Consider the following 25,152-nt stretch of genomic DNA (forward strand, 5'->3'; position numbering starts at 1 on the left):
CTACTATATACCTGTGCTGTAAAACAAAACAAACCCCACCTCTAGCTCTCCAAAATCTCCAGCTTACTTTGTGCAGTAGTTACATCAAACATTACCTTGGTAGATTTTTCTGCTTCTGTTAGGGGGCGGATTTTATATGAAGGAGTAATGTCTTTAAACAACTCCATCAAAGAAACTACCACCAGCTTTCGAACAGTAACAGCCACATCAGGATCCTGTTCCATTAGCATGGAACGTAATTCTTTCAATTTTTTAACCTGTTAAAGAAATAACTTGTAAGGCTAGAGATATTATGGCAAAACAATTATGAACAGAAGACAACAGCCCCCACATCTGGCACAATAAGTGGGATTCACAAAATGACTAACATGTCATTATTCAGTTAAGCCACACACAGCTGTACACACGATTCACTTTGACAGATAAATCACTACAATTCTATGTTAATCGTATTTATGTTAAATAAGTAGTCCAAAAAATAGTTTAAATTTATTGATTTATCTAACTTTATGTTAAAATGTATATACACACCAATCAAATACAGTGGCCACAGATATACCAATTAATCAGAAATGAAATGTACCACCAACCTTAGCTTCAACAAAACTCATAAAAAGATCATTGTGTCTTGTAATGCAGAAATGAAAAATTGATTTCAGCAAATGTGCTTGCTCTGATCAACTACTAATGTCTGCTGGAGTGCTATCTAGAGAAGCAACATTCTGACTGGTTAGCAATATCCACCATAAGCAAGGAATAGGGCAAATACGCCGCCACCTATTTGCTATTCCTACATTGTGGACAATAAGCATGAGGCTTCACAGTTAGAAGACCTGGGTTGCAATCTACCGGCTGCCGAAAACTAGGAACGCTTGAGTTTTTTAAGACTCAATACCTTCACTTGTAAAGTAAGATCAGTAACTCTTTTGTGGTTTTGTAAGTGATTAAATGAGATAATTTAAGTCAGAAATAGCCCACGTTCTTCTCAATTCTGCTCCAAAACTTCCCCTTACTCTATTAGAAAAGGACATGTACTACTCTAAAGCACACCCACGCGAAATTGCTATTTTCTATAAATGTAAACATAACAATGTATTTTACTGTTAAGTAAATAATTGTCAAAGGATGCTATGGACACAGTAACAACAAAACCACCTTAGATGATTTTATGTATACTTTATCATTTAATCCTAACAACAAAATTTTGAAATAGATACTATCTTCTTTTTAGAGATGATAAAAATGAGCCAGGTAAAATGACTTAACTAAAGCCACATAGATAGTACTTAACAGAGGAAGACTGAATCTTAGGTTTCCAGTTCAGGTGTTATAACTATCACCACCATCACAACTGTACCTGTGGCCCAATGATAATTCATTACAATTCTCTGGCTCTACTTCACTTAAAATATTTTCCACTTAAAAGCAGTCCTGAACTAATGTCACTGGTTTGTTTTATAGCAGGTTTCTTATCTTAAGAGTTGGAACATTAAGTCCAGTATCTTCATTTGGGAAGAGGAAAATAGGACCCAGAAAGTTTAAGTGACTTTTCTAAGATCACAGAAGAAATTAAGTTCAGACATAACATTAAGCTAAGGTTCTGTCCACTCTCTTATTCTAACTCAGCTACTATTTTTAGTTAGTGCTTTTCCTTTTCACGTACGCTTGTAGGTAACAAGAGAGCCTTAAATATTTATACCACATCTAATATAAAGAACTGAAAGAAATTCATATACCTACATTACTTTCTGGATCTGATAATATGGCAGATGCTAAGGCTGCAATATGCATTTTCTTCTCCTGCAGTTTTTTCTTTCTCTCAACTAAATGTTCTTCTAAGGTCAGCTCTGGAATGGAATCTTCGATGATCTCTGAAAGAGATTAGGTTTTCCCTCTTAAATTTTCCTCTATTTATAAGTATCCAAGAACTATAACCAATAATTTTACTACAGTAGTAACAAATAAAAATGATAATTAAAAAAAAAAAAAATTTTTTTTTTTTTTTTTATTGAGCACTTACCACAGGCCAGGAACTCTACATTTATTACTACACATTACCCTCTTGACAATCCTAAGAGGCAGGTACCATTAGTAGCCCCATTTGGTAGATAAGGAAACTGAGGCAAAATGAGAGTAGGAAACTGAACTCATAAAACCTGGCAGAAATGGGATTCAAACCCAGGCAGTCTGGCTCCAGGGTTCACATTCTTAACCACTATTTGAATAAACCCGCAATAATTCGAATTAGTTAAGGGAAAGGACAATCTGATTTAGTTTTTCTAAAAGTATATAATATCCTCCCATGGTTTCAGGGGATATCTAGGTCAACTGGCATAACAAAGTTTATTAAGAAAATGTTCTGCATCCTACTTTGGTGAGTGGCATCTGAGGTCTTAATAGCTTGCCAAGTGGCCATCTAAGATGCATCAATTGGTCCCAACCCACCTGGTACAAAGGAGAATGAAAAACACCAAGAGACAAAAGGGCCACATAAACCAGAGATTCCATCAGCCTGAGACCAGAAGAACTCGATGGTGCCCAGCTACCACAAAGACCACCCTGACAGGAAACACAACAGAGTTCCTGTTGGAGCAGGAGAAAAGTGCGGAGCAGAAATCAAATTCACATAAAAAAACAGACTTAATGGTCTAAGACTGGAGGAACCCTCAAAGTCATGGCCCCCATATGATCTGTTAACTCAGAACTAAAACCATTCCCAAAGCCCACTCTTCAGACAAAGATTAGGCTGGACTATAAAACATAAAATAATACTCATGAAGAGTATATTTCCTAATTCAAGCAGATACACAAGACCAAATGGGCAGCTGCTGTCTGGAGGCAGGATGAGAAAGCAGGAAGGGGCAGGAGCTGGTTGGGTGGACGTGGGAAGCCTGGGGTGGAAAGAGGGAGTGTGCTGTTACATTATACGGATTGCAACTACTGTCACATAACAATATGTGTATGAATTTTTGTATGAGAAATGAAATTGAGCCATAAACTTTCACCTAAGGAATTTTAAAAAATTGGAAAAATAAATAAAAGTATACAATATTCTCCTTTGCTTTCAACTCTGTATAGTACTTTGAACTACACAAAACATGGCCATCTTAAGAAATTTACAGGGAACTAACTTTAATAAACACACAAGCATAATTTGTAACAAGCCTATGAAGGATAACTGAAAACAGTTAAACAGGTGACCATAATCTCATTCACACTACTAAGTATAAGTAAAATTTAACCAGCACATTTTGTTACAAATTCCAAGCCAATATAGTTCCAAACGGGAGCCCTGGTGGCACAGTGGTTAAGAGTCCACCTGCTAATCAAAAAGGTCGGCACTTCAAATCCACCAGCTGCTCCTTGGAAACCCTATGTGGCAGTTCTAAAGGGTCATTATGAGTCGGAATCGACTCGACGACAATGGGCTTTTTGGTTTACAGCTCCAAACGATACAGTATTTCTTTCAGTTTAACTTTGATCAGAATAGTCCCAGATATTAGAAAACCACAATCAGTTATCTAACACAGACATGGGCAAAGAATACTTCCTCTAAGAAAGAAACAAATGACTTCTTACCACAAAATCTTTTTTTATAATTTAAGGCTAAAAATAAAATATTAATATTTGTAGACAGGTCCTTTTCCCACAATTATAAAGAATTTGGAACAATAACAATTAATAAGACTCTATGCATGTCTGGTCATTAGACTGTGTAAATGTTCCCATAACAAAAAACAAAAACGGATCAAATTCCAGAGATGACTTTTTAAAATGTAGAAAAACATTCAAAACAAAATGACCTGTACTCCAAAAATGCACGTTCCAGATTTTATCTAAAATTAATTCACATTTACTATTCTAAAAAAAAAAATGTAATTCTCAATGTATAATTTAGTAACTATAAAGATGTAGCCCATTACCTTCCTCAAGTCCCTTTTCTTCTTCTTGATCCTCTTCATCTTTGTTACTGTCAATAACTACATGGAAAGTACGTGAATTAAAAATGTGAGCATATACTTACTTAAGTGGCGAAACTATACAACACAACAAATTAGGTTCCCATTTAACCATTTTTATACAACTTGTTCCATGAAAGTGGTTACATTTTTTACAATGTGTCAACATTCTCAATATTTCCATTCTTTTTATTCTGTTCCCATTAACCCAGCTTCCCCACCTCTCCTTAGTGTCCCATCTTTGTTTTAGGGTAAATGTTGACTGTTTGGTCTCACAGAGTTGATTATTTAAGAGAGTACGGTATTCACACGTGATATTGTTTATCTCATAACCCATCCTTTTATTTGAATGAAAAGTGACCACTGCCATGTTTGTTTCTTGCCTGGTAGTTTCATAGGTATGTGTTTTGTGATAAATAATGTGACTTCCCATCTTTGACTTCTGGAGTTTTCTGCGTAATACCTTTTAAAAGAAAAAAGTTAAATGAAAGAAGAAAAAAAAAGATGGCTAACACAGGATGGTTAGTATGCTCTAATTTTAGATATGACAGAACTTGGGGAAATAGTCTTGGTGAAGCCTGTAGCTTCATTTGTCCTCACAGTACAATGGATACCTGAGATAATTATCTGTACTTCCGGCCAAAATTATCAGGCTTGTTACACGACTAATTGCAGCTACACTTATTTTGCAGATTATCTTTCTTTAAAAAATAAAATTAAATTCTGAATGAAAAAAAATGTGATAATATTAAAATCGAGCTGAAATTTTAACTAACACATCAGCTGATTAAATTCACCTGGCTTCTCCCTGGTCTGTGGAATTATACCACTTTTATCTTTGATAGGAAGCAAATGAATGAGTTCTTTCTCTGGTGCAGTTTGCAGAGTTCTCGGTATTTTTTCATATTTCTCTATAATGCTTTCGTGCTTTCGTTTCTTGGCATGAACGGGTTCGCTGAGGGGGAAAAAAGTCATATTAGTATACGTTAATCTTACTATATTAGTTTTAATGTATTTAAAAAGCAAACCCAGAGATCTACCATTTTAAAAGCAAAGAAAAATAAACCATAGCCAAACCTTCAATAGGTGTAGATATTGGCACCTAGACCAGTGCCCGGCACATAGTAAGCACTCAAATAGTAACTGAGTAAATTGATGATGCACACAGTCTACCACAAAGGTTCCAATTACACCTACATCATTTTCTCCTGAGATGAAAATAAAGGTGAAGCTTTCAGCAGATCCTTTTTTGAAGAATATTCCACAGAGCCAAGGAGTGACATCATATTATTCTACTTTTTTAGCATGGACACTGGAGTTAAAAAGGTCTAAGTTTAAATTCTAGATCCATTTCTTGGGACTGGGGGGAAGCTGGTTACTTCTCTATAAATGGGAGCAATACCTGCCTAGGAGGGTAATGGGGATTAAGTGAGACCACGGCCATAAGGAACTCAGGACTGTACTGCCAATGTCTCAAACGTGAGAACAGTATCCCCCCCCCACTCTACTTCACCATTCAGACTTAAAAGAAATACAGGCAATTCCCAGGTTATGAACGTCTGACTTATGTAGTTATGAACTGATCCTCATAAGCCTATTATATTAAAAATTCAAGGTACATACAATGCTTTGTAATAACAAACAGGTACTACTCTGTGGCCCACATCAAAACATTATTAGTATTACCGTATTGTTATGTTAGAGATGTTTTAGTGTATCTGGAAGTGTTTATGTTTTTCATGCACAGCAAAGTACAATATATACTAATATAAACATCTGACTAACTGACCTTTGATATGAACCGTACCTAACTGTTTCAATTTGCGTACGAACTCGACTTAAAGGCAGACTTAGGAAGGAAACTCGTTTGTAATCCAGGGACTGCCTGTAAATAAAATCTGCTTGTCTTAATCACGAGCATACTTTCTTAAGATATAAACTGATAAATATGGTTTACTATTCGTAAATATTGTGCTGAACTGTGTATCTTACACTCATCATCTAAGTAAAAATCAGAACCAAGTTTTTAACATTAGAATGATGTGGCAAAGAATGTAACCAAAGGTCACTGAACTGTACATGCAGAAAATGTTGAAGGGTGTATGTTTTGTTATGTATTCGTCACAAAAAAAAAAGGTGACTATAATCTAAATGAACTATTACCTGGAAGAAAGATCTCTTGTTAAAAAAGATGCTCTTTGTCCTAAATCTCTCATTAACTGTAAGTCATCTTCATCCATCATATCTAAAGGAAGGGCTTCCTCCTCTTCCTCCTCTTCCCACTCAATCCTTTTACCTGTTCCACACATACACACACACACAAAAAAAGAAAATCAGAAAAACTATTATAGACGTAGAACTCACTGTATTTCTGTGTCTACAGTAGGAATATCTGTGCTTTCCTAATACCCCAGTCTAGTGTCTCTAAATGGGAGTGCCATCAACATGTTGGACAAGACAATCCTTTGCTGTACTAGGGCATCCTGAGCTACGCAGGGCATTGGCACCTCTGACTCCTGCAATCTAAATGACAGGAGCACTCCCAGGTCACTGGAACAACCAAAGCTTCCCCATATTCTGAAACACCTTTCAGGGTGTTTGAGCCCCTTAGCTCCTACTCATTTCCAGTGCCTTTCACTTTCATTCCACTTTAGCCACCTTGTCCAAGAGCTACATCCCAAACCTCAGGGGCTCACTGCACTCTCATACCACATTTTATCCTTCCAACTTTCATTCAGCTACTTCCCCTGCACTACTTCTTCGACCAAATATACACACCTTCAATCGTCTGACCCTTTCCACTTTCTCCCTATCAACCGATGTGTTTTCTCACTTAGATTATATAGTCTATTATCTCAACCACTCTCCTGCCAATATCCAAGAGAACACAAAGAGCTTCCTTCTTTCTTGAAACACTTTTCTTCTGATTTCTAAGACACTGCGCACTCTTCGTCTTCTTCCAAATTCTCTGGCACCTCCTCAGACTCCTTCACAGATTTTTCCTTCTCTATCTGTTTCTCAAGCAGTAAAACCATGATTCCAGCTTATGGAGACCCCAAGTGTGTCAAAATGTAACAGTGCTCCACCAGGTTTTCAACGGCTGATTTTTTTGGAAATACACTGCCAGGACTTTCTTCTGAGGCACTCCTGGGTGGACTTGAACCTCCAACATTTCAGTTAGTAGCCACAGCATAGTAACTATTTGCACCACCCAGGAATTCCTTCTTAAATTCTGTCCTTCTCTAATTCTCATGCTAGTCTCCACCCTGATTTTATCTAAGTCCAAGGCTACGAGTTTGAATCAACTGGCTGGCACACAACAACAACAAGGCTTCCATTACCATCTACTTGCTGATCATTCCCAAAACTATTCTCTCTAAGCCAGATGCTTAGATCCAGCTGCCTGTCACGCAGATGTCCAACATATAAAAATAAATAATTTTTTTTTTAAACATATACGATTACTAACACATCCTCTTTAAATTCTATTAAAATTTAGACAGAAGAGGTTTAGGAAACATCTAACTCAATCCTCCCATTTTTGCAGGTGAAGGCCCTGGAAATTAACTGACTTTGACCAAGGACACACTGACAGTAAGTAACAAAATCAAGAGAAAAGCAGTTTCCTGACTTCCTGTCCAATGATCTTTTATTCATTATAATATTTTGCCAAAGGTTCAAACTGAAAATGTCAAGATTAAGACAATGAGATGGATATGGGAAGACTGAATAAAGAGCTGTTCAGTAAGTAGTGTTGTTAGTTGCCGTCCAGCCGATTCTGACTCACAGCCACCCATGTATGCAGAGTAGAACTGCTCTGTAGGGTTTTCAAGGCTGTGAATTTTATAAGCAGATCACTAGGCTTCTCTTCAGAGGCACCTCTAGGTAGGTTCAAACTGCCAACCTTTTAGGTAGTAGTCAAGCGCTTAACTGTACCACCCAGGGAGATGAAGACAAATACAAATTCCTTAAGGGTACCAGTAACACTGTTGTAAAAGAACTGGGCTAAGTCAAAATGTATCATTTCTTACCTGTTTTGAGTACTTGGAGTTCTTGGATAGTTTTAAAAAGAATGACCCAGAAAATCATAGCCCAATTTCACTTCAAGGTTCCAAAAGAAAATAAAACCATACATTTAGAAATCTGGAAACCCTGGTGGCATAATGGTTAAGTGCTATGGCTGCTAACCAAAAGGTCAGTAGTTCGAATCTACCAGGCACTCCTTGGAAACTGTATGGGGCAGTTCTACTCTATCCTACAGCGTCACTGTAAGTTGGAATCGACTCGACAGCAAACAGGTTTTCTTTGGAAATCTAGGTGCACCTTGGCAACACTCTGAAATAAGCACCAGAAAAAAGTATTCATACCTTAGCTAACTGCCAGTGAATGGAAAGTGGCAGCACTGGCACGTTGTTCAACATTTATTTACACGGCTATTCTAAGTTTATCGGAGACCTGGTGGCCCGGTGGTTAAGAGTTCAGCTACTAACCAAAAGGTTGGCAGTTCGAATCTACCAGCCACTCCTTGAAAATCCCATGGGGCAGATCTGCCCTGTCCTATAGGGTCACTATGAGTCGGAATCGACTGGACAGCAACAGGTTTATTTTGGAAACCCTGGTGGCATAGTGGTTAAGTGCTACAGCTACTAACCAAAAGGTCGGCGGTTCAAATCCACCAGGCGCTCCTTGAAAACCTTACGAGGCAGTTCTGCTCTGTTCTATAGTCGCTACGAGTAAGAATTGGCTCAACGGCAATGAGTGTTTTTTTTTTTAAACTCTAAGTTTGTTTTCCCACGAATCATATGTTCAGATCTGCTTTCAAGACAAACTAAGCAAAGGCTAGCTTTTTCTCACAATGAATACTATATTACAATGTTTTCTCATACTGACTGTGATAAAACATACAGGACTACTATTCTTACCAAGTCTTAGGAAGATCTGGGAGCAAGAAAAGAGATTACTAGAAAGCAAAGCTATTTCCATGAAGAACATTTTAGAACAAATCAACGGAAACTACAGGACATGAATGCTTTCACAATTACCTGGTCGTTTTTCCTTTGGGTCTTCCAATGGGATGGGTTTCTTAGACACAGCATCTTTCACAGCTTGCCTCAGCTTCCTCTGTTCTTTTCGGTATTTCTTGAGAGTGCTTTGTTGTTTAAACTGCTTATTTTTTAGCTTGTTTTCAAGTTTGACTTTACTTGTTTTTAGCAACTTCCGAAAGCTTGGAACTTGTTTTTTGTTTCTTCTCTAGAAAACAGGAACAGAAGGAGCTTTGTATATCCCAAATTTAAATTATTTTTAAAATCCAGTTAAAAGAAATGTAAATTTCATCACACCCTCTCCATAATTTTCTGTCATGGATCTTGCATGTAAGATTTGAAATCAAACTATGTCACTAATCCTACCAAATGGCATCAGAGCATCAGTTATTCAGCTTGTACTCTTCTTGACCAGAACCCATACTGCTAAAACAGCCCTAAGGCCCAAAACAGGTTAAGAACCACTGACCTAAAAAACCTAGTGGTGGTGAATGGTTATTCAGGGTTAGCTGAGCATCCAGAGTTTAGCACACTCAGAGCAAAATGCTAGCTGTCTTTAACAACGACAACTAATATATGCTGCTTTACCATCTATAAAGTGTTCCAATACATTACCTCCAACAGCCTAATCAAGTAATGATTGCTGTTATCCTCACATTACTTATGAAGAAGCCAAAGTTCAGAAAGTTTGTGTGACTAATCTAAGCTAAGGAGGGCAAAATTGAATTCAGGTCTGTGGGTTCCAACTCTTGCTGCTTATTCCTAATTCATAAATCCAAACCCCAGGGGCTAGCTTTAATTTTCTGTGAGAACCAGAGTAAATCACTTGCTTTCGTATCTCCTTACCCTTTAGCAGGTAAATAAACTCGTGTCGGGTCCCATGACTCCTAAACTGAGAGCACAAGCCAACTTCTCATGTGTAGAATGAGGGGTTCAGAAAAGACATTGAAGTTTCACATCCTATGGCCTCCTGCGGCCGTGCATGAGCACAGTAGACTAAGAATGAGCCCGGGCTAAGGGGGAAGCTGACAGCGCCATAGGGGCCAAGGGAGCCCGAATCTGGGCCAACGCCGCGTACACAGGACAAAAGCACATCTAAAAGCTACACCAAGCAGCGACTGTCAGCCAGCGGGGCCCTAAACCGCAGGGACTGGACTGCTGCAGATACTTACCGCCTTCATCCTTAGGCCTGAAAGGATCTGACAATGTCACCAGACCCAGGGAAAACAGACAAGGTAATCCACGAAACCCAAGAGAAGAACACACGTGCTTCCACCGCTACGCTTCCCAAGCCGGAAGCTCCCTCCGTCCCCGCCCCGTCGTCCTACGCCGGAAGTGGGGGGCGGGACTTCCGTGGGGGTGTCTCTGAGCGCGCTCCCTTTTGGCGATGGACTCCCGACCCTGGGCCGTCATACCCCCAGCGTGCGCGCTCAGGGCGCGCGCGGAGCCTAGAGAGGATTAAGAGACCAAGAGGGAGGACCAAAGGAAGTTTAAAGTGTTTTTTTACTCTCTCCCGTTGCACTTGCCCTCCGGTTGATTTGGACTCATAGCGACCCTATAGAAACCTAGAGGGCTTCCAAGGAGCGGCTAGTGGTTTCGAACTGCTGACCTTTTGGTTAGCACCCAAGCTCTTCACCACTGGCCATCAGGGCACTGCTTTCTATTAAAGCCTTAGGGAAGTCTGGCGCCTCTCAAAGAGGACTGGATTTCTCCAATCCCCTTACTGCATTTTGTGCTTCCCTTCACATTGCCTATCCACCCTTCTGTTAGAGATACTGATTTTTGTGGTTCGTGTGACCCTAATACCTTGCAATGTGTTTTCTTCTTTTCAGAATGGGTGATTGAAAGCTTGACATAACTAACGCTATAATGATACTGTAAGCAATCTATGAACGTTTTTTTTTATTGCGCCATCTGCACTTGTCTCCTTCCAAAGGGGTGCGGAGCCCTCTTGGCTCCTGTGGCCTTGGTCTCTCTCCTCTTGTTTGTTCTCTTGAGAAATGGCCTTCAGCCTGCAAGACAGCAGCTAGGGAGGCTGCCTGGTGCTTTTAGTCTGCAACTTTTTTCTTGCTCCTTAGCTCAGTCAAAGTGGACTTGGCAGGCCAGTTCCACTAGCTGAGAGGTTCTTAGGTAAGTTTTTTCAGCCTGTTACAAACATGCAGATTAGCGTCCAGATGTCCAACATGCATATCTTTAGTTTAATAGTTTTTGTAGTTGTTTTGTGATGTATATGACCATCTGTGGGCTATGTGCTTAAAAACATTAGGTAATCCTTGCCAAAATGATACCTAAGCTCTGATGTAAAAATTGCTTTTGGGGGACTCCATGAAGCACAGCCGGCGTTGCTGTTGGGGCTCCTCTGTTGGTGTCACCTCCTAGTAAACTTTCTCTTTCTGACTTGGAGTACATTTCATTGGCTCAGCTGCTCCAGGGCAGGGACCCAAATCAGGTAACAGCCATAAAGCCTTGAAGGCAGAGAAAAGCTTATCCTTTTACCTGATGCCCAGCTCTGGCCTGGCCTTCTGTGGGCACTCAGGGCAATTTGTGGAATGGTGAATGAGCTTTCAAGATCCTTCCTGCACTCAGAAATCTATAATTCTTTTTGTTGTTGTTGTTGTTGAGAATATACACAGCAAAGCATATAGCAACTTAACAGTTTCTACATGTACAATTCAATGACATTGATTACATTCTTTAAGTTGTGCAACCACTCTCACCTTCCTCTCCTGAATTGTTCTTCCTCTGTTAACATAAACTCACAGCCCCTTAAGGTTCCTATCTAATCTTTTGAATTGCTGTTGTTACTTTGATCCCATATAGGTACTTCTTAAAAAGCATAATGCTCAAGGCGGGCATCTTTTACAAGTTAAGCTAAACTATTTGCTTTTAAGAAGACTTCAGGGGATGTTTTTGGTTTAAGTTTTGGAGACTGTCTTAGGACAATAGTTTCAGGGGTTCATCTAGCTTTTATGGCTCTAGAAAGACAATTCCATGTGAATTTGAAATTCTGGTCTACATTTTCTCCCTTTTGATCAGGATTCTTCTATAGAATCTATAATCGAAATGTTCAGTGATGGTAGCCAGGCACCATCCAGTTCTGGTCTCATGACAAAGGAGGCAGTTTTCATGGAGGCAATTAGCCACATATTCCATTACCTCCTCCTATTCCTGAATCTCCTTTTTCTTCTGTTGCTCCAGGTGAATAAATACCAATTGTCATGCCTCAGATGGCTGCTTGGAAGCTTATCCAACTATCCAACGAACGAACCAAAAAAAAACCAAACTCATCGGCATTGAGTTGATTCTGACTCATAGCAACACTATAGTATGCAATGAACTAGGAAGTAGAATTTGTTGTTATTATGTGCTGTTGAGTCAATTTTCAAGTCATAGCAACCCTAGAGAACAGAGTAGAACTGCCCCATAGGGTTTGCTAGGCTATAATCTTTACAGGACTAGATCACCAGGTCTTTTCTCTCATGGAACTGTTCATGGGTTTGAACCTTTGACTTTTCAGTTAGCAGCGAAGTGCTTAACCATTGTGCCACCAGGGCTCCTTCAGGAGGTAGAATAGAGGCACTAAATACATTATTAGGCCAACTAACTGGGATGTCCCATGAAACCATGACCCTAAACTTCCAAATCAAGGAACCAAATTCCATGCAGTTTTCAGTTGTACATAAGCAGTCTCAGCAGCTACTGTTTTGTTTTTGGTAAATGTATATCACACGACTTTTATTTTGAAACATTTTTGCCTTAATTCTAATCATTGTCTAATAAAGCATTACATCAGTGAGACATCTGCATTTCAGTATTTTATAACAATTCACTTTGTGTAAGTAGTCTCTTTGGACACGTTATCAAGAAGGACCAGTCCCTGGAGAAGGCCATCATGCTTGGTAAGGTAGAGGGTCAGCGAAAAAGAGGAAATGCCTCAACGAGATGCTGCACACAGTAGCTGCAACAATAGGCTCAAACATAGCAACAATTGTGAGGATGGCACTGGGCAACGTTTCATTCTGTTTTACATAGGGTCACTATAAATCAAAACCTACTCGATGACACCTAACAACTAGCTAACTAAAGGAGTCCCTGGTGGTGCAAATGGGTTAACAAGCTCAGCTGCTTTCTGAAAGGCTGGCAGCACCTTGGAAGAAAGGCCTGCTGATCTACTTCTGAAAAATCAGCCATTCAAAACCCTATGGAGTACAGTTCTACTCTGACACATATGGGGTCACCATGAGTCGGAGTCTTATTTGATGCAGATGGTCAGTAACTTCTGTGTAAATTCTACTGCCACTTAAGAATTCTACCAAAGTCATTAATTTTAACAGGAAGATTTTTTTCCTAAATAAATTTAAGTATTCCACTTTAGGTTATTTAAAAAAAAAAAAAAAAACACTCTCGTTCTCACATGGCTCTTTCCTCGGACATGGGCTGGCCTTGCAGTCCTGAGTGAGGTGGAAAAAGCATGGAGAGGCACAATGGATTTTGGTCTTATGAGGCTGAGAAGAGACTAGCCAATTTCTGGATCCCACCTCAAAGACCAAGAATCTCATTCTTTCTAGGACTCCCCTTCCACCTCCCTTCCAGCCTCTCTAACACTTAGCTCTTTCTCCTTCCAAGCACACTCTCAGGAACAGCTAAGAGTCTGTCCCCATGGAGTATTACTTCATCAAGCAAATTGAAAACATCAGCTTGTGCTCTTCCCAAATGCCTGAATTCCTTCCCAAACATATCAATATATCTATGGTCACTCCAACATTCCCTAACTCCTCCCAATTTCATCATACTCTTGTATCATTAATTATCCCTACTCTCTGGTGGGTTCTTTCCCTCACCTGCTCCCACTCTAACTAATCCTTCCCCTCAACCTATAAACATATTCAAATCTTTTCCATCCTTAAACATTTTTTCTAATGACTCTCTTTCCCTCTAATTGTTGTTGTGTCTTCCTCCTTCCCAGTTTGTCCTTACTCTCAGACGAAGAAAATAAAAAGTATTCTCCTGGTGGCTCTACTTCCTCTTCTTTATTAACACAGCCCAAGCATGTGTTAGCTTTTTTAGGAACTATGTCATATTCTTGGCTCATTTTAAGTTTATAACCAACTAAAATCTCTGGATCATTTTAAAGCAATTGTTGCCAAGCTAAATCTCTCCTGTCTTGAATTTGAACAATTGGTTGTTTGAGCCCAAACTTAGAAATGCTATTTTAATCTTACTGGTTTCTAAATTCTGTCGTGTTCAGCTTTGTGTCATCTTCCATTCACTCAATCTACTATTGAGCCCAATTTGGGCTCCAGATCCTCTTGTATGCTCCAGAGGTAGGACAACCCTGAGGCATCTTTCACATTGTCTTCCAGAGGTCCCCAGAAGGATGGCACCCCACCTGCAGAGTTAACCGACTCATCAGAACATTCGTATTGGTGTCCTCTTCTCAGCCTCACTTGGCCACCCTCCTATTACTGGACTCACCTTCAAAATAAACCACTTGCACTCAAATCCTTGACTCAGGGTCAAATTTGGGGGACCCCAGCCTAAGACAGCTACCACTTATTGAGCAATTTTTGTTTCCCTTAAAATAAATTATCTCATTTTTTCCCCATAGCAATCTTATGAGGAAAATATTACCACTGTTTTAAACTTGATGACTCCAAGGATTTGATATTGTAGTGTAGCCAAATCTGTGTTTACACCACGTGGGAAATTTAACAAGATGCCAGTCCCACTAATGGGAGTGGTTTTCAGCAAAAGGGACAAAATGTCTTAAACTCCTTTCCTACTCTGCAATATGAGGAAAAAATTAAAAAGGGATTTTCCTAGGGTTGTGATATATAGTCTTCTCTATGTAGGATTTTTGTTGATAAAGTAAACTTCTAAGACTTGACATTTCCTCTTTGTTTATTTGCGTGGGCTGTTCAGAGCCATTCTTAAAGTATTCATTGCCTTTCAAAACCTCTAGGGAAGGGGAAGTAGGTCCCGCACACAAAGTCATGCACAGTTTCTGATAGTCCCTTGGGCAGCACTAGTTCCTCACCCGCCTCTCTGTACCAGACTCTGCCAGGAGCTCTCTTTGAAAGCCTATTCTGTGAAACAAGGACTTATTGTTTCTAGGTCTCTATTCTAAAGCTGCTGGGAAGTATAACTGAGCAGGAAGAAGAATACAGAATGAAACTAATATCTAAAAAAAAAAAAAATTTTTATAAGTAGCATATATATCACCCTCAAAGCTCCCACAATGCCACCCCTGCTAATTCTAACATTCTCCACTCCACCCATGACCAAAGCTCAAGTCCTTCCTCTGATTACAAGTTTGGAAATACATCTGTTCATAGGCTAATCCACATACACTCTGAAGACCTGCTTGGGTGGCATTTGTGTTGCTGGTTGCTCCTCTTCTCTAATCTGATGCTACTGATTCTATTAAAATCTATTTGGGTGAATAACTGGTTCTACACAACATAAGTTAAATAAATTAAATAAGTGGGTATCTCTGAGATTTATGAAACGGTCTGGTTGATCCAAAACATTTGTTACTCCAAGAAGATCTAACCATAAAGAATCTCTTCTTGGGCCCACAATCAGCAATGGAACTTTTCGATATCCTGTGTAAGACTTTTTTTTTTTTGGTAAATACGTATACAATCCAAAATATGCCAATTTAGCATTTTTCACATGTACAATTTAGTGATATCAATTACATTAATCATATTTTGCAAGCACCACCAATATCCATTGCCAAATTTCCATCACCATAAATAGAAACAATGACTTCCCCTTTCCTACACCCTCCCACAGGAGTGGTAACCATTAATAAACTTTGATCTCTATACATTTGCCTATTCTAGATATTTCATGTAAGTGATATCATACAATATTTGCCCTTTGTGATCTACTTTCCTTTGTAAGACTTTTTAACACCTAGGAAAAAAAGAGGGGGACTGATGGTTTCCAGAGGTGGCAAAAAATGGAAGTTGGGGAAGGAGGCTAAGTCAAAGAAAAGTCCCCAAACCAGCTAGGCTTTAAAAGTAATGTAACATGTAGCGTGTCAGATAGTTCAGTAGGCATATTAGTTACCTATTTGCTATATAAAAAATTGGAGCCCTCAAAACAAGGGATCATTGATGTCAGTATGTAAAAGATTACAATAGTCAAAAAAGAGGGACTAAATACCAGAGGCATAGGTTTTATATACGGAGAGGAAACCAAGGTGATATAGGGTGACACAAATTAGGTTTTTACTTAGTCAAATAGGGGTAAATATTAAGGTAACCACAAAGAGGTCTAACAATTCTATACTTCAAAATAAAAACCAAGATAACCATAATGACTCAGCAAAAATTAATTCAACTACTATGAAAAGGAGGAACACATATTCTACAAAGAAAAACTTCTCAGCACAAAAAAGTAAGTACAAAAATGAAATTGTCAATGACGCACAAAAAAAGGCATCAAAATTACAGCATTAAACTCATACTTATCTATAATTACGCTGAATGTAAATGGACTAAATGCACCAATAAAGAGACAGAGAGTCACAGACTGGATTAAAAAACACGACCTGTCTATATGCTGCCTACAAGAGACACACCTTAGACTTAGAGACACAAATAAGTTAAAACTCAAAGAATTGGGAAAAATATATCAAGCAAACAACAATCAAGAAAGAGCCGGAGTGGCAATATTAATTTCTGAAAAAATAGACTTTCGAGTTAAATCTACCACAAAGGATAAAGAAGGACACAACATAATGATTAAAGGGACGATTTACCAGTAAGATATAACCATATTAAATATTTATGCGCCCAATGATAGGGCTGCAAGATTCATAAAACAAACTTTAACAGAATTGAAAAGTGAGATAGACACCGCCACAATTCTAGTAGGAGACTTCCACACACCACTTTCGGTGAAGGATAGGACATCCAGTTAGAAGCTCAAAAGAGACACGGAAGATCTAAGTGCTACAATCAACCAATTTGACCTTATAGACTTATACAGAACACTCCACCCAACGGCTGCAAAGTATACTTTCTTTTCTAGTGCACATGGAACATTCTCTAGAATAGATCACATATTAGGTCATAAAACAAGCCTTTGCAGAATCCAAAACATCGAAATATTACAAAGCATCTTCTCTGACCATAAGGCCATAAAAGTAGAAATCAATAACAGAAAAACCAGGGAAAAGAAACCACATACATGGAAACTGAAAAATACCCTGCTCAAAAAAGACTGGGTTATAGAAGACATTAAGGAGGGAATAAAGAAATTCATAGAATTCAACTAGACTGAAAACACTTCCTACCAAAACCTTTGGGAGACAGCGAAAGCAGTGCTCAGAGGTCAATTTATATCAACAAATACACACACACATGAAGAAAGAGCCAAAATCAGAGAACTATCCCTACAACTTGAACAAATAGAAAGAGAGCAACAAAAGAAACCGTCAGGCACCAGAAGAAAACAAATAATAAAAGTTAGAGCAGGATTAAATGAATTAGAGAACAGAAAAACCAATGAAAGAGTTAACAAAGCCAAAAGCTGCTTCTTTGAAAAAATTAACAAAATTGATAAACCATTGGCCAGACTAACTAAAGAAATACAGGAAAAGAAACAAATAACGCAAATAAGAAGTGAGATGGGCCATATCACAACAGACCCAACTGAAATTAAAAGAATCATATCCGATTACTAAGAGAAATTGTACTTTAACAAATTTGAAAACCTACAAGAAATGAATTCCTAGAAACACACTACCTACCTAAACTAACACAAACAGAAGTAGAACAAGTAAATAAACCCATAACAAAAAAAGAGATTGAAAAGGTAATCCAAAAACTCCCAACAAAAAAAAAAACCCTGGCCCTGAGGGCTTCACTGCAGAGCTCTACCAAACTTTCAGACAGAAGTTAACACCACTACTACAGAAGGTATTTCAAAGCATAGAAAAGGACGGAATACTACCTAACTCATTCTATGAAGCCAGCATAAGCCTGATACCAAAACCAGCTAAAGACAACAACAAAAAAGAAAATTACAGACCTATATCCCTCCTGAACATAGATGCAAAAATCCTCATCAAAATTCTAGCCAATAGAATTCAACAACATATCAAAAAAATAATCCACCATACCCGGTATGCAAGGATGGTTCAACATTAGAAAAACAATTAATGTAATCCACCACAACACAAGAATCACATGATTTTATCGATTGACGCAGAAAAGGCATTTGACAAAGTCCAACACCTGTTCATGATAAAAACTCTCAGCAAAATACAAATAGAAGGAAAATTCCTCAACATAATAAAGGGCATCTATACAAAGCCAACAACCAACATCTTCCTAAATGGAGAGAGCCTGAAAGCATTTCCCTTGAGAACGGGAACCAGACAAGGATGCCCTTTATCACTGCTCTTATTCAACACTGGGCTGGAGGTCCTAGCCAGAGCAATTAGGCTAGATAAAGAAATAAAGTGCGTCCAGATTGGCAAGGAAGGAGTGAAATTATCTCTATTTGCAGACGACATGATCTTATACACAGAAAACCCTAAGGAATCCTCAAGAAAACTACTGAAACTAATAGAAGAGTTCAGCAGAGTATCAGGTTCCAAGATAAACATACAAAAATCAGCTGGGTTCCTCTACATCAACAAAAATAACATTGAAGAGGAAATTACCAAATCAATACGATTCACAGTAGCCCCCAAGAAGATAAAATACTTACGAATAAACCTTATCAAGGATATAGAAGACCTATACAAAGAAAACTATAACGTTCTACTGCCAGAAACCAAAAGGGACCTACAAATGTGGAAAAACATACCTTGCTCATGGATAGGAAGACTTAACATAGTAAAAATGTCTATTCTACCAAAAGCCATCTATATATACAATGCACTTGCAATCCAAATTCCAACGACATTTTTTAATGAAATGGAGAAACAAATCACCAACTTCGTATGGAAGGGAAAGAAGCCCCGGATAAGTAAAGCATTACTAAACAAATAACAAAGTGGGAGGTCTCACCCTACCTGATTTTAGATCCTATTATACTGCCACAGTCAAAACAGCCTGGTACTGGTACAACAATAGACACATAGACCAATGGAACAGAATTGAGAATCCAGATATAAATCCATCCACATATGAGCAACTGATATTTGACAAAGGCCAAGTGTCAGTTAATTGGGGAAAAGATAGTCTTTTTAACAACTGGTGCTGGCATAACTGGATATCCATTTGCAAAAAAATGAAACAGGACCCATACCTCACACCATGCACAAAAACTAACTGAAAATGGATCAAAGACCTAAGCAAAATCTACACCATAAAGATCATGGAGCAAAGAATAGAGACAACATTAGGAGCCCTAATACAAGGCATAAAGAGAATACAAAACATTACTAAAAATGCTGAAGAGAAACCAGATAACTGGGAACTCCTAAAAATCAAACACCTATGCTCAACTAAAGACTTCACCAAAAGAGTAAAAAGACCACCTACAGATTGGGAAAAAATTTTCAACTATGACTTCTCCGACCAGCGCCTGATCTCTAAAATCTACATGACTCTGCTAAAACTCAACCACAAAAAGACACACAACCCAATTAAAAAATGGGCTAAGGATATGAACAGGCACTTCACTAAAGAAGACATTCAGGTAGCTAACAGATACATGAGGAAATGCTCTCAATCATTAGCCATTAGAGAGATGCAAATCAAAACTACAGTGAGATTCCATCTCACTCCAACAAGGCTGGCACTAATCCAAAACACACAAAATAATAAATGTTGGAGAGGCTGTGGAGAGATTGGAACACTTATACACTGCTGGTGGGAATGTACAACCACTTTGGAAATCGATTTGGTGCTTCCTTAATAAGCTAGAGCTAGGACTACCATACGACCCAGCAATCCCACTCTTCGGAATATGTCCTAGAGAAATAAGAGCCTTTACACAAGCAGATATATGCACACCCATGTTTACTGCAGCACCGTTTATAATAGCAAAAAGATGGAAGCAACCAAGGTGCCCATCAAAGAATGGAATGGATAAATAAATTACCGTATCTTCACACAATGGAATACTACGCGTCGGTAAAGAACAGTGATGAATCTGTGAAACATTTCATAACATGGGGAAACCTGGAAGGCATTATGCTGAGTCAGTTGCAAAAGGACAAATATTTTATAAGACCACTATTATAAGATCTTGAGAAATAGTTTAAACTGAAAAGAAAATATTCTTTCATGGTTACGAGATGGGGGGAGGGAGGGAAGGTGGGAGAGGGGTATTCACTAATTAGTAGATAAGAACTACTTTAGGTGAAGGGAAAGACAGCACACAATACAGGGGAGGTCAGCACATTTGGACTAAACCAAAAGCAAAGAAGTTTCCTGAATAAACTGAATGCTTCGAAGGCCAGCATAGCCAGGGCAGGGGTCTGGCGACCATGGTTTCAGGGGACATTTAAGTCAATTGGCATAATAAAATCTATTAAGAAAACATTCTGCATCCCACTTTGAAGAGTGGCGTCTGGGGTCTTAAATGCTAGCAAGTGGCCATTTAAGATGCATCAATGAGTCTCAACCCACCTGGGTCAAAGGCGAATGAAGAACACCAAGAACACAAGATAATAATGAGCCCAAGAGACAGAAAGGGCTACATGAATCAGAAACTACATCATCCTGAGACCAGAAGAACTAGATGGTGCTTGACCACAACCGATGACTGCCCTGACAGGGAACACAACAGAGAACCCCTGAGGGAGCAGGAGAACAGTGGGATGCAGACCCCAAATTCTCAAAAAAAGACCAGACTTAATGGACTGACTGAGAGTGGAAGGACCCCAGTGATCATGGCCCCCAGACTACAGGACCCATCCATCCCTGAAGCCAGCTCATCAGACATGGGTTGGACTAGACAATGAGTTGGAAAGGGATGCTGGTGAGGCGTGAGCTACTTGGTTCAGGTGGACACTTGAGACAATGCTGGCACCTCCTGCCTGGAGGGGAGATGCGAGGGTAGAGGGACTTAGAAGCTGGCAAAATGTTCGCAAAAAGAGAGAGTGGAAGGAGGGAGCAGGCTGTCTCATGGCAGGGGGGAAATAATTGGGAGTATGTAGCAAGTTTTGTATGGGTTTTTGTGTGAGAGACTGACTTGATTTGTAAACTTTCACTTAAAGCACAATAAAAATCATTAAAAAAAAAAAAAATTGAAGCCCTGGTGCTGCAGTGGTTAAGAACTTGCTAACCAAAAAGTTCAGCAGTCTGAATTTACTAGTCACTCCTTGGAAACTCTTCGGGGCCATTCTACTTTGTCCTATAGGGTTGCTATGAGTCAGCATAGACTAACAGCAATGTTGTTTTCTTTTTCTTTTTAAATATGTATAACAAATTTCCCCAAAACTTAGCAGCTAAAAGCACTAATAAACGTTCATTATTTCAAGTAGTTTCTGAGAGTCTCGGTTTTGAGAGTGGCTTTCTGGAGCTGGAGTTTGAAGTCTAGGTGTTGACCAGTCAACTGAAGACTTACTGAAGCTTGAGGATTCATTTCCAAGATAACTCATTCACGTGACTGTTTCCAAGTCCTCAGTCCCTTGCTGGCTATTGGCAGGAAGCCCGTTTCTCACTATGTGCACCTCACCATAGAACGGCTTGAGTGTTCTCATGATATAGCACTGGCGTCCCCCACAGTGAGTTGACAAGGAGAAAGTGCCTCAGTGGGATGGATCGCTTTTGTGTGGCCTTTCTCACCTCAGTCTTGTAACTCCCACCCAGGTGATTGGGCAAGACTGTGAAGATAGGGTAATTGTGGACCGCCAAAGAGATTGGTCAGTTTTGCCACCCTTCTGGGCTTGAAATGAGCCATCTGAGAGATAGGAAAGAGAATATCCCACCACCATCAGGAAAACAGGAGCAGAGAACATGTCCTTTGAACCTGGGATCCCTGTGCTGAGAAGCTCCTGGAACAGGTGACAGAGAGAAAAAGAGAGAGCTCCAGAAGCAGATATGACAGCAGGAGAAGGAGTGGTGTGCTTCCTAGCCCAGCCCACAGAGCAAGAAAGCTGAGTGCCTTTGGCCAGGAGGCTGGCTGGTGGAGTATAGCACATCTGAGCACTTATTGGCAGAGCTAAAAGCTTTGTAATAGTTGCTTGGCCAGGGGAGAGGTTGAGGGCCAGAGAGGTGTGTCTATGAGCACAGCTGGGAAGAGGTTGTCCTGATGGAAGAACTATACCCTGTGTGTTCCTCAACCTGAATTATAACCTGTTACTTCCGTAATAAACCCCATAATCATGAGTATTGTCTGTGAATTCTGTGTGACCATTGCAATGAATTATCAAACCCAGCAGAGAAGTAGAGTGCCGTGGAAGGGACAGCTGTTGTCAGAATTGGTAAAAGCGTTGGAGGGTGAAGGCCACATCTCACTCCCCGCTTCATAGGAATCAACCTTGGGCTGTTGATTTTGATTCTCCTTCCTCCTTGTGACATTAAAGGAGGTTAGATGCCACCCCACGCCATTTTTACAGTGCCAGTGCATTTTTAAAAAATATTTTATTGTATTGTTGGTGAGGAAACCCTGGTGGTGCAGTGCTTAAGTGCTCAGTGACATTGGTTATATTCTTCACGTTGTATCAACATTCTCATTATTTCCGATCTAGTTGTTCCATTCCTATTGACTTAGTCTCACTGTCCCCCGAGCTTCTCATCCGTGCATTAGAGTAACTTTTGTATCATTTTGGTCTCATATATTTTTTAAAAAAGTGTAGTACTCAGGGATGACATTCTTAACTTTTTGATCTAACCTGCTATTTAGTTAAAAGGTGACTTCAGGAAATAGTTTTGGTTCAAGGTTTAAAGAGAACCCCAGGGCAGTAGTCACGGGGATTCCTCCAGTCTCAATGGGTCCTGTAAGCCTGGATTCTTGGAGAATTTGAAGTTCTGTTCTACATTTTTTTTTCCTATCAGGATACATCTAAGCTCTAATCCTTTTTAAGATATAGTCTTGGAAGTTGTCATTTCTGCTATTCAGTTAGAAGTGAGTCACTTAATCCAAACTGCACTTAAGAGGCTTCACCTCTTGAAACGAGGAGTATCAAAGAATTTGTGGACGTATTTTAAAACCAGAGGTAGATTCAAAGACATTGTTAAGCATCTTTTGTTTGGACCTGGGTCAACACTGAGAATTCAAACACAAATCATTTTTCAATCTCCCAGGACAAGAGAAAAAGAAGTTTTTATGGAGGTGGTCAAGAGGCAATTTTAGAACACAGGACATTACAGGGTTATGATAGGTTTAAAATAATTCCCCTGGCAGGGTTTTGGAACCATAGGCACACCCCCCCCCCCCCCCCCCCGTGAGTGACTGAGTGACTGCTCTAAATTCTGGAGAAAAGAGCTGAGTTTGTCAACAAAATAGGTAACCAAAAATACCTGGAGGAACCACAATTAAAACTTACAATAATCCAATGGAGTAAGATGGGTCCATACTTAGGATTCATCTCATCAGTTAAATTTTACTCATTTTAAAACTGGGGACAATGCTACTAACCAAAAGGTTGGAGGTTCAATTCTACCCAGGGGTACCTTGGAAGAAAGCCCTGTTAGTCTACTTCAGAAAAACCAGTCATTAAGAACCCAGTGGAGCACAGTCCTACTCTGACACATTCGGATCACTTTGAGTCAGAATTGACTCAATGGCCACTGGAAAAAACTGTGAATGAGGTAAAGCATACGAAGCACCTGGCACAAGAAAGGTGTGGTAAACTTGAGAAATAATCCTTCCTTCTTTCTGATACTTCTTTGAGGATATTTGCACAGCTCTTCCACTTTGAATCTCTTTATCTTTCTCAGTACATTCATTTATCTTTTAACTCATTCATTTATTCAAGAAATATTAATTGATCATTTACTCTAGCCACCGTGCCAAGTGCTGAGAAAAAGCACATGACGGCATTCCTGCACTTGTTGAGCTTATGGTCTACTAGTGGGAAACACATTAATCAAAGAACCACGCAAATAGGCATACATTTACAATGATTTAATTGTAATTAGTGTCACAAAGGAGTGAGTACCTGGTGCTATAGAATATCATAATAGGGCTAAATTGTCTGGTCAGGAAGGTTATAGAAAGCTTCTCCTGAAAACTGACAATTGAGCTGAGATCTGAAGGAAATAGAAGTTAACTGGGCAGGGCGGTGGTGGTGTAGAGGTGAGGTGGTTAGAATTTCTAGCACAGGGAACAGCATATGCAAAATCCCTGTGATTAGGGGAACCGCAGGTTTATCTACTGGTCAGAGTTTGTCAGTCACTTTCTTTTTTCCTCTTTCCTCCCTTCTCCGCCTTTCCTTCCTTCCTTCTTCCCTCCCTCCCTCCTTACATTATCATCACTCAACCATGCAAGGACCCTCTAGGTTGCTTTTTTTTTTTCTCTGTATATCCTGTTTATTCCCCATTATGGATCAAATTATGCCCCCCCAAAAAATGTGTATCAACTTGGCTAGTCCATGATTCCCAGTGTTGTGTAGTTGTCCATCATTTTGTCATCTGATGTGATTTTCCTATATGATGTAAATCCTGCCTCTATGATGTTAATGAGGTAGGATCAGAGGCAGTTATGTTAATGAGGCAGGACTCAATCTACTAGATTAGGTTGTGTCTTAAGTCGATCTCTTTTGAGATATAAAAGACAGAAGCAAGCAGAGACATAGGGACCTCATACGAGCAAGGAATAAGAACCAGGAGAATAGTGTGTCCTTTGGACGCAGGGTCCCTGTGCTGAGAAGCTCCTTGACTGGCATGACCTTCCCCCAGAGCCTACAGAGAGAGAAAGACTTCCCCTGGAGCTGGTGCCCTGAATTTGGACTTCTAGCCTCCTAAACTGTGACAGAAAAAATTATAGCACACTAGATAACTAAGACATTTCCTGTTCAGCAATTCCTTTCTCTATTCTTTCATAGGCAGACATTTTAACTCATTTAATGTAGATATTTTATTTGTGTTCTTGTTAAAATACATCTTTGTTTTGTGTATATGTATTTTTAATTTATGTAAATGATATTGTATCATTAAGCTCATTTCTTACTTTTTTCACTTAGCACTGAGTTCTCAGCATCCATCTATATTGCTCAGTGTGTATCTGGTCCG

The 25,152-nt window shown here is 39.4% G+C and overlaps 1 protein-coding gene across 1 annotated transcript in view; it reads right to left on the reverse strand.

The window, feature by feature from the left end:
- Positions 1-10,289, reverse strand: part of NOC3L (NOC3 like DNA replication regulator) — a 34,029-nt gene extending 23,740 nt beyond the window's left edge. Inside the window, exons 1-7 of the mRNA XM_049855304.1 lie at positions 10,174-10,289; positions 9,002-9,209; positions 6,123-6,255; positions 4,757-4,914; positions 3,924-3,980; positions 1,741-1,871; positions 96-257 (exon numbers count right to left, since the gene is read on the reverse strand). Of these exons, the coding sequence (XP_049711261.1) occupies positions 96-257; positions 1,741-1,871; positions 3,924-3,980; positions 4,757-4,914; positions 6,123-6,255; positions 9,002-9,209; positions 10,174-10,182 (858 nt within the window). The 5' untranslated portion in view covers positions 10,183-10,289. The remainder of the gene's footprint in view (positions 1-95; positions 258-1,740; positions 1,872-3,923; positions 3,981-4,756; positions 4,915-6,122; positions 6,256-9,001; positions 9,210-10,173) is intronic.
- Positions 10,290-25,152: the final 14,863 nt, after the last annotated feature.

This window comes from Elephas maximus, chromosome 16 (assembly GCF_024166365.1).
Source record: "Elephas maximus indicus isolate mEleMax1 chromosome 16, mEleMax1 primary haplotype, whole genome shotgun sequence".
Taxonomy (NCBI): domain Eukaryota; kingdom Metazoa; phylum Chordata; class Mammalia; order Proboscidea; family Elephantidae; genus Elephas; species Elephas maximus.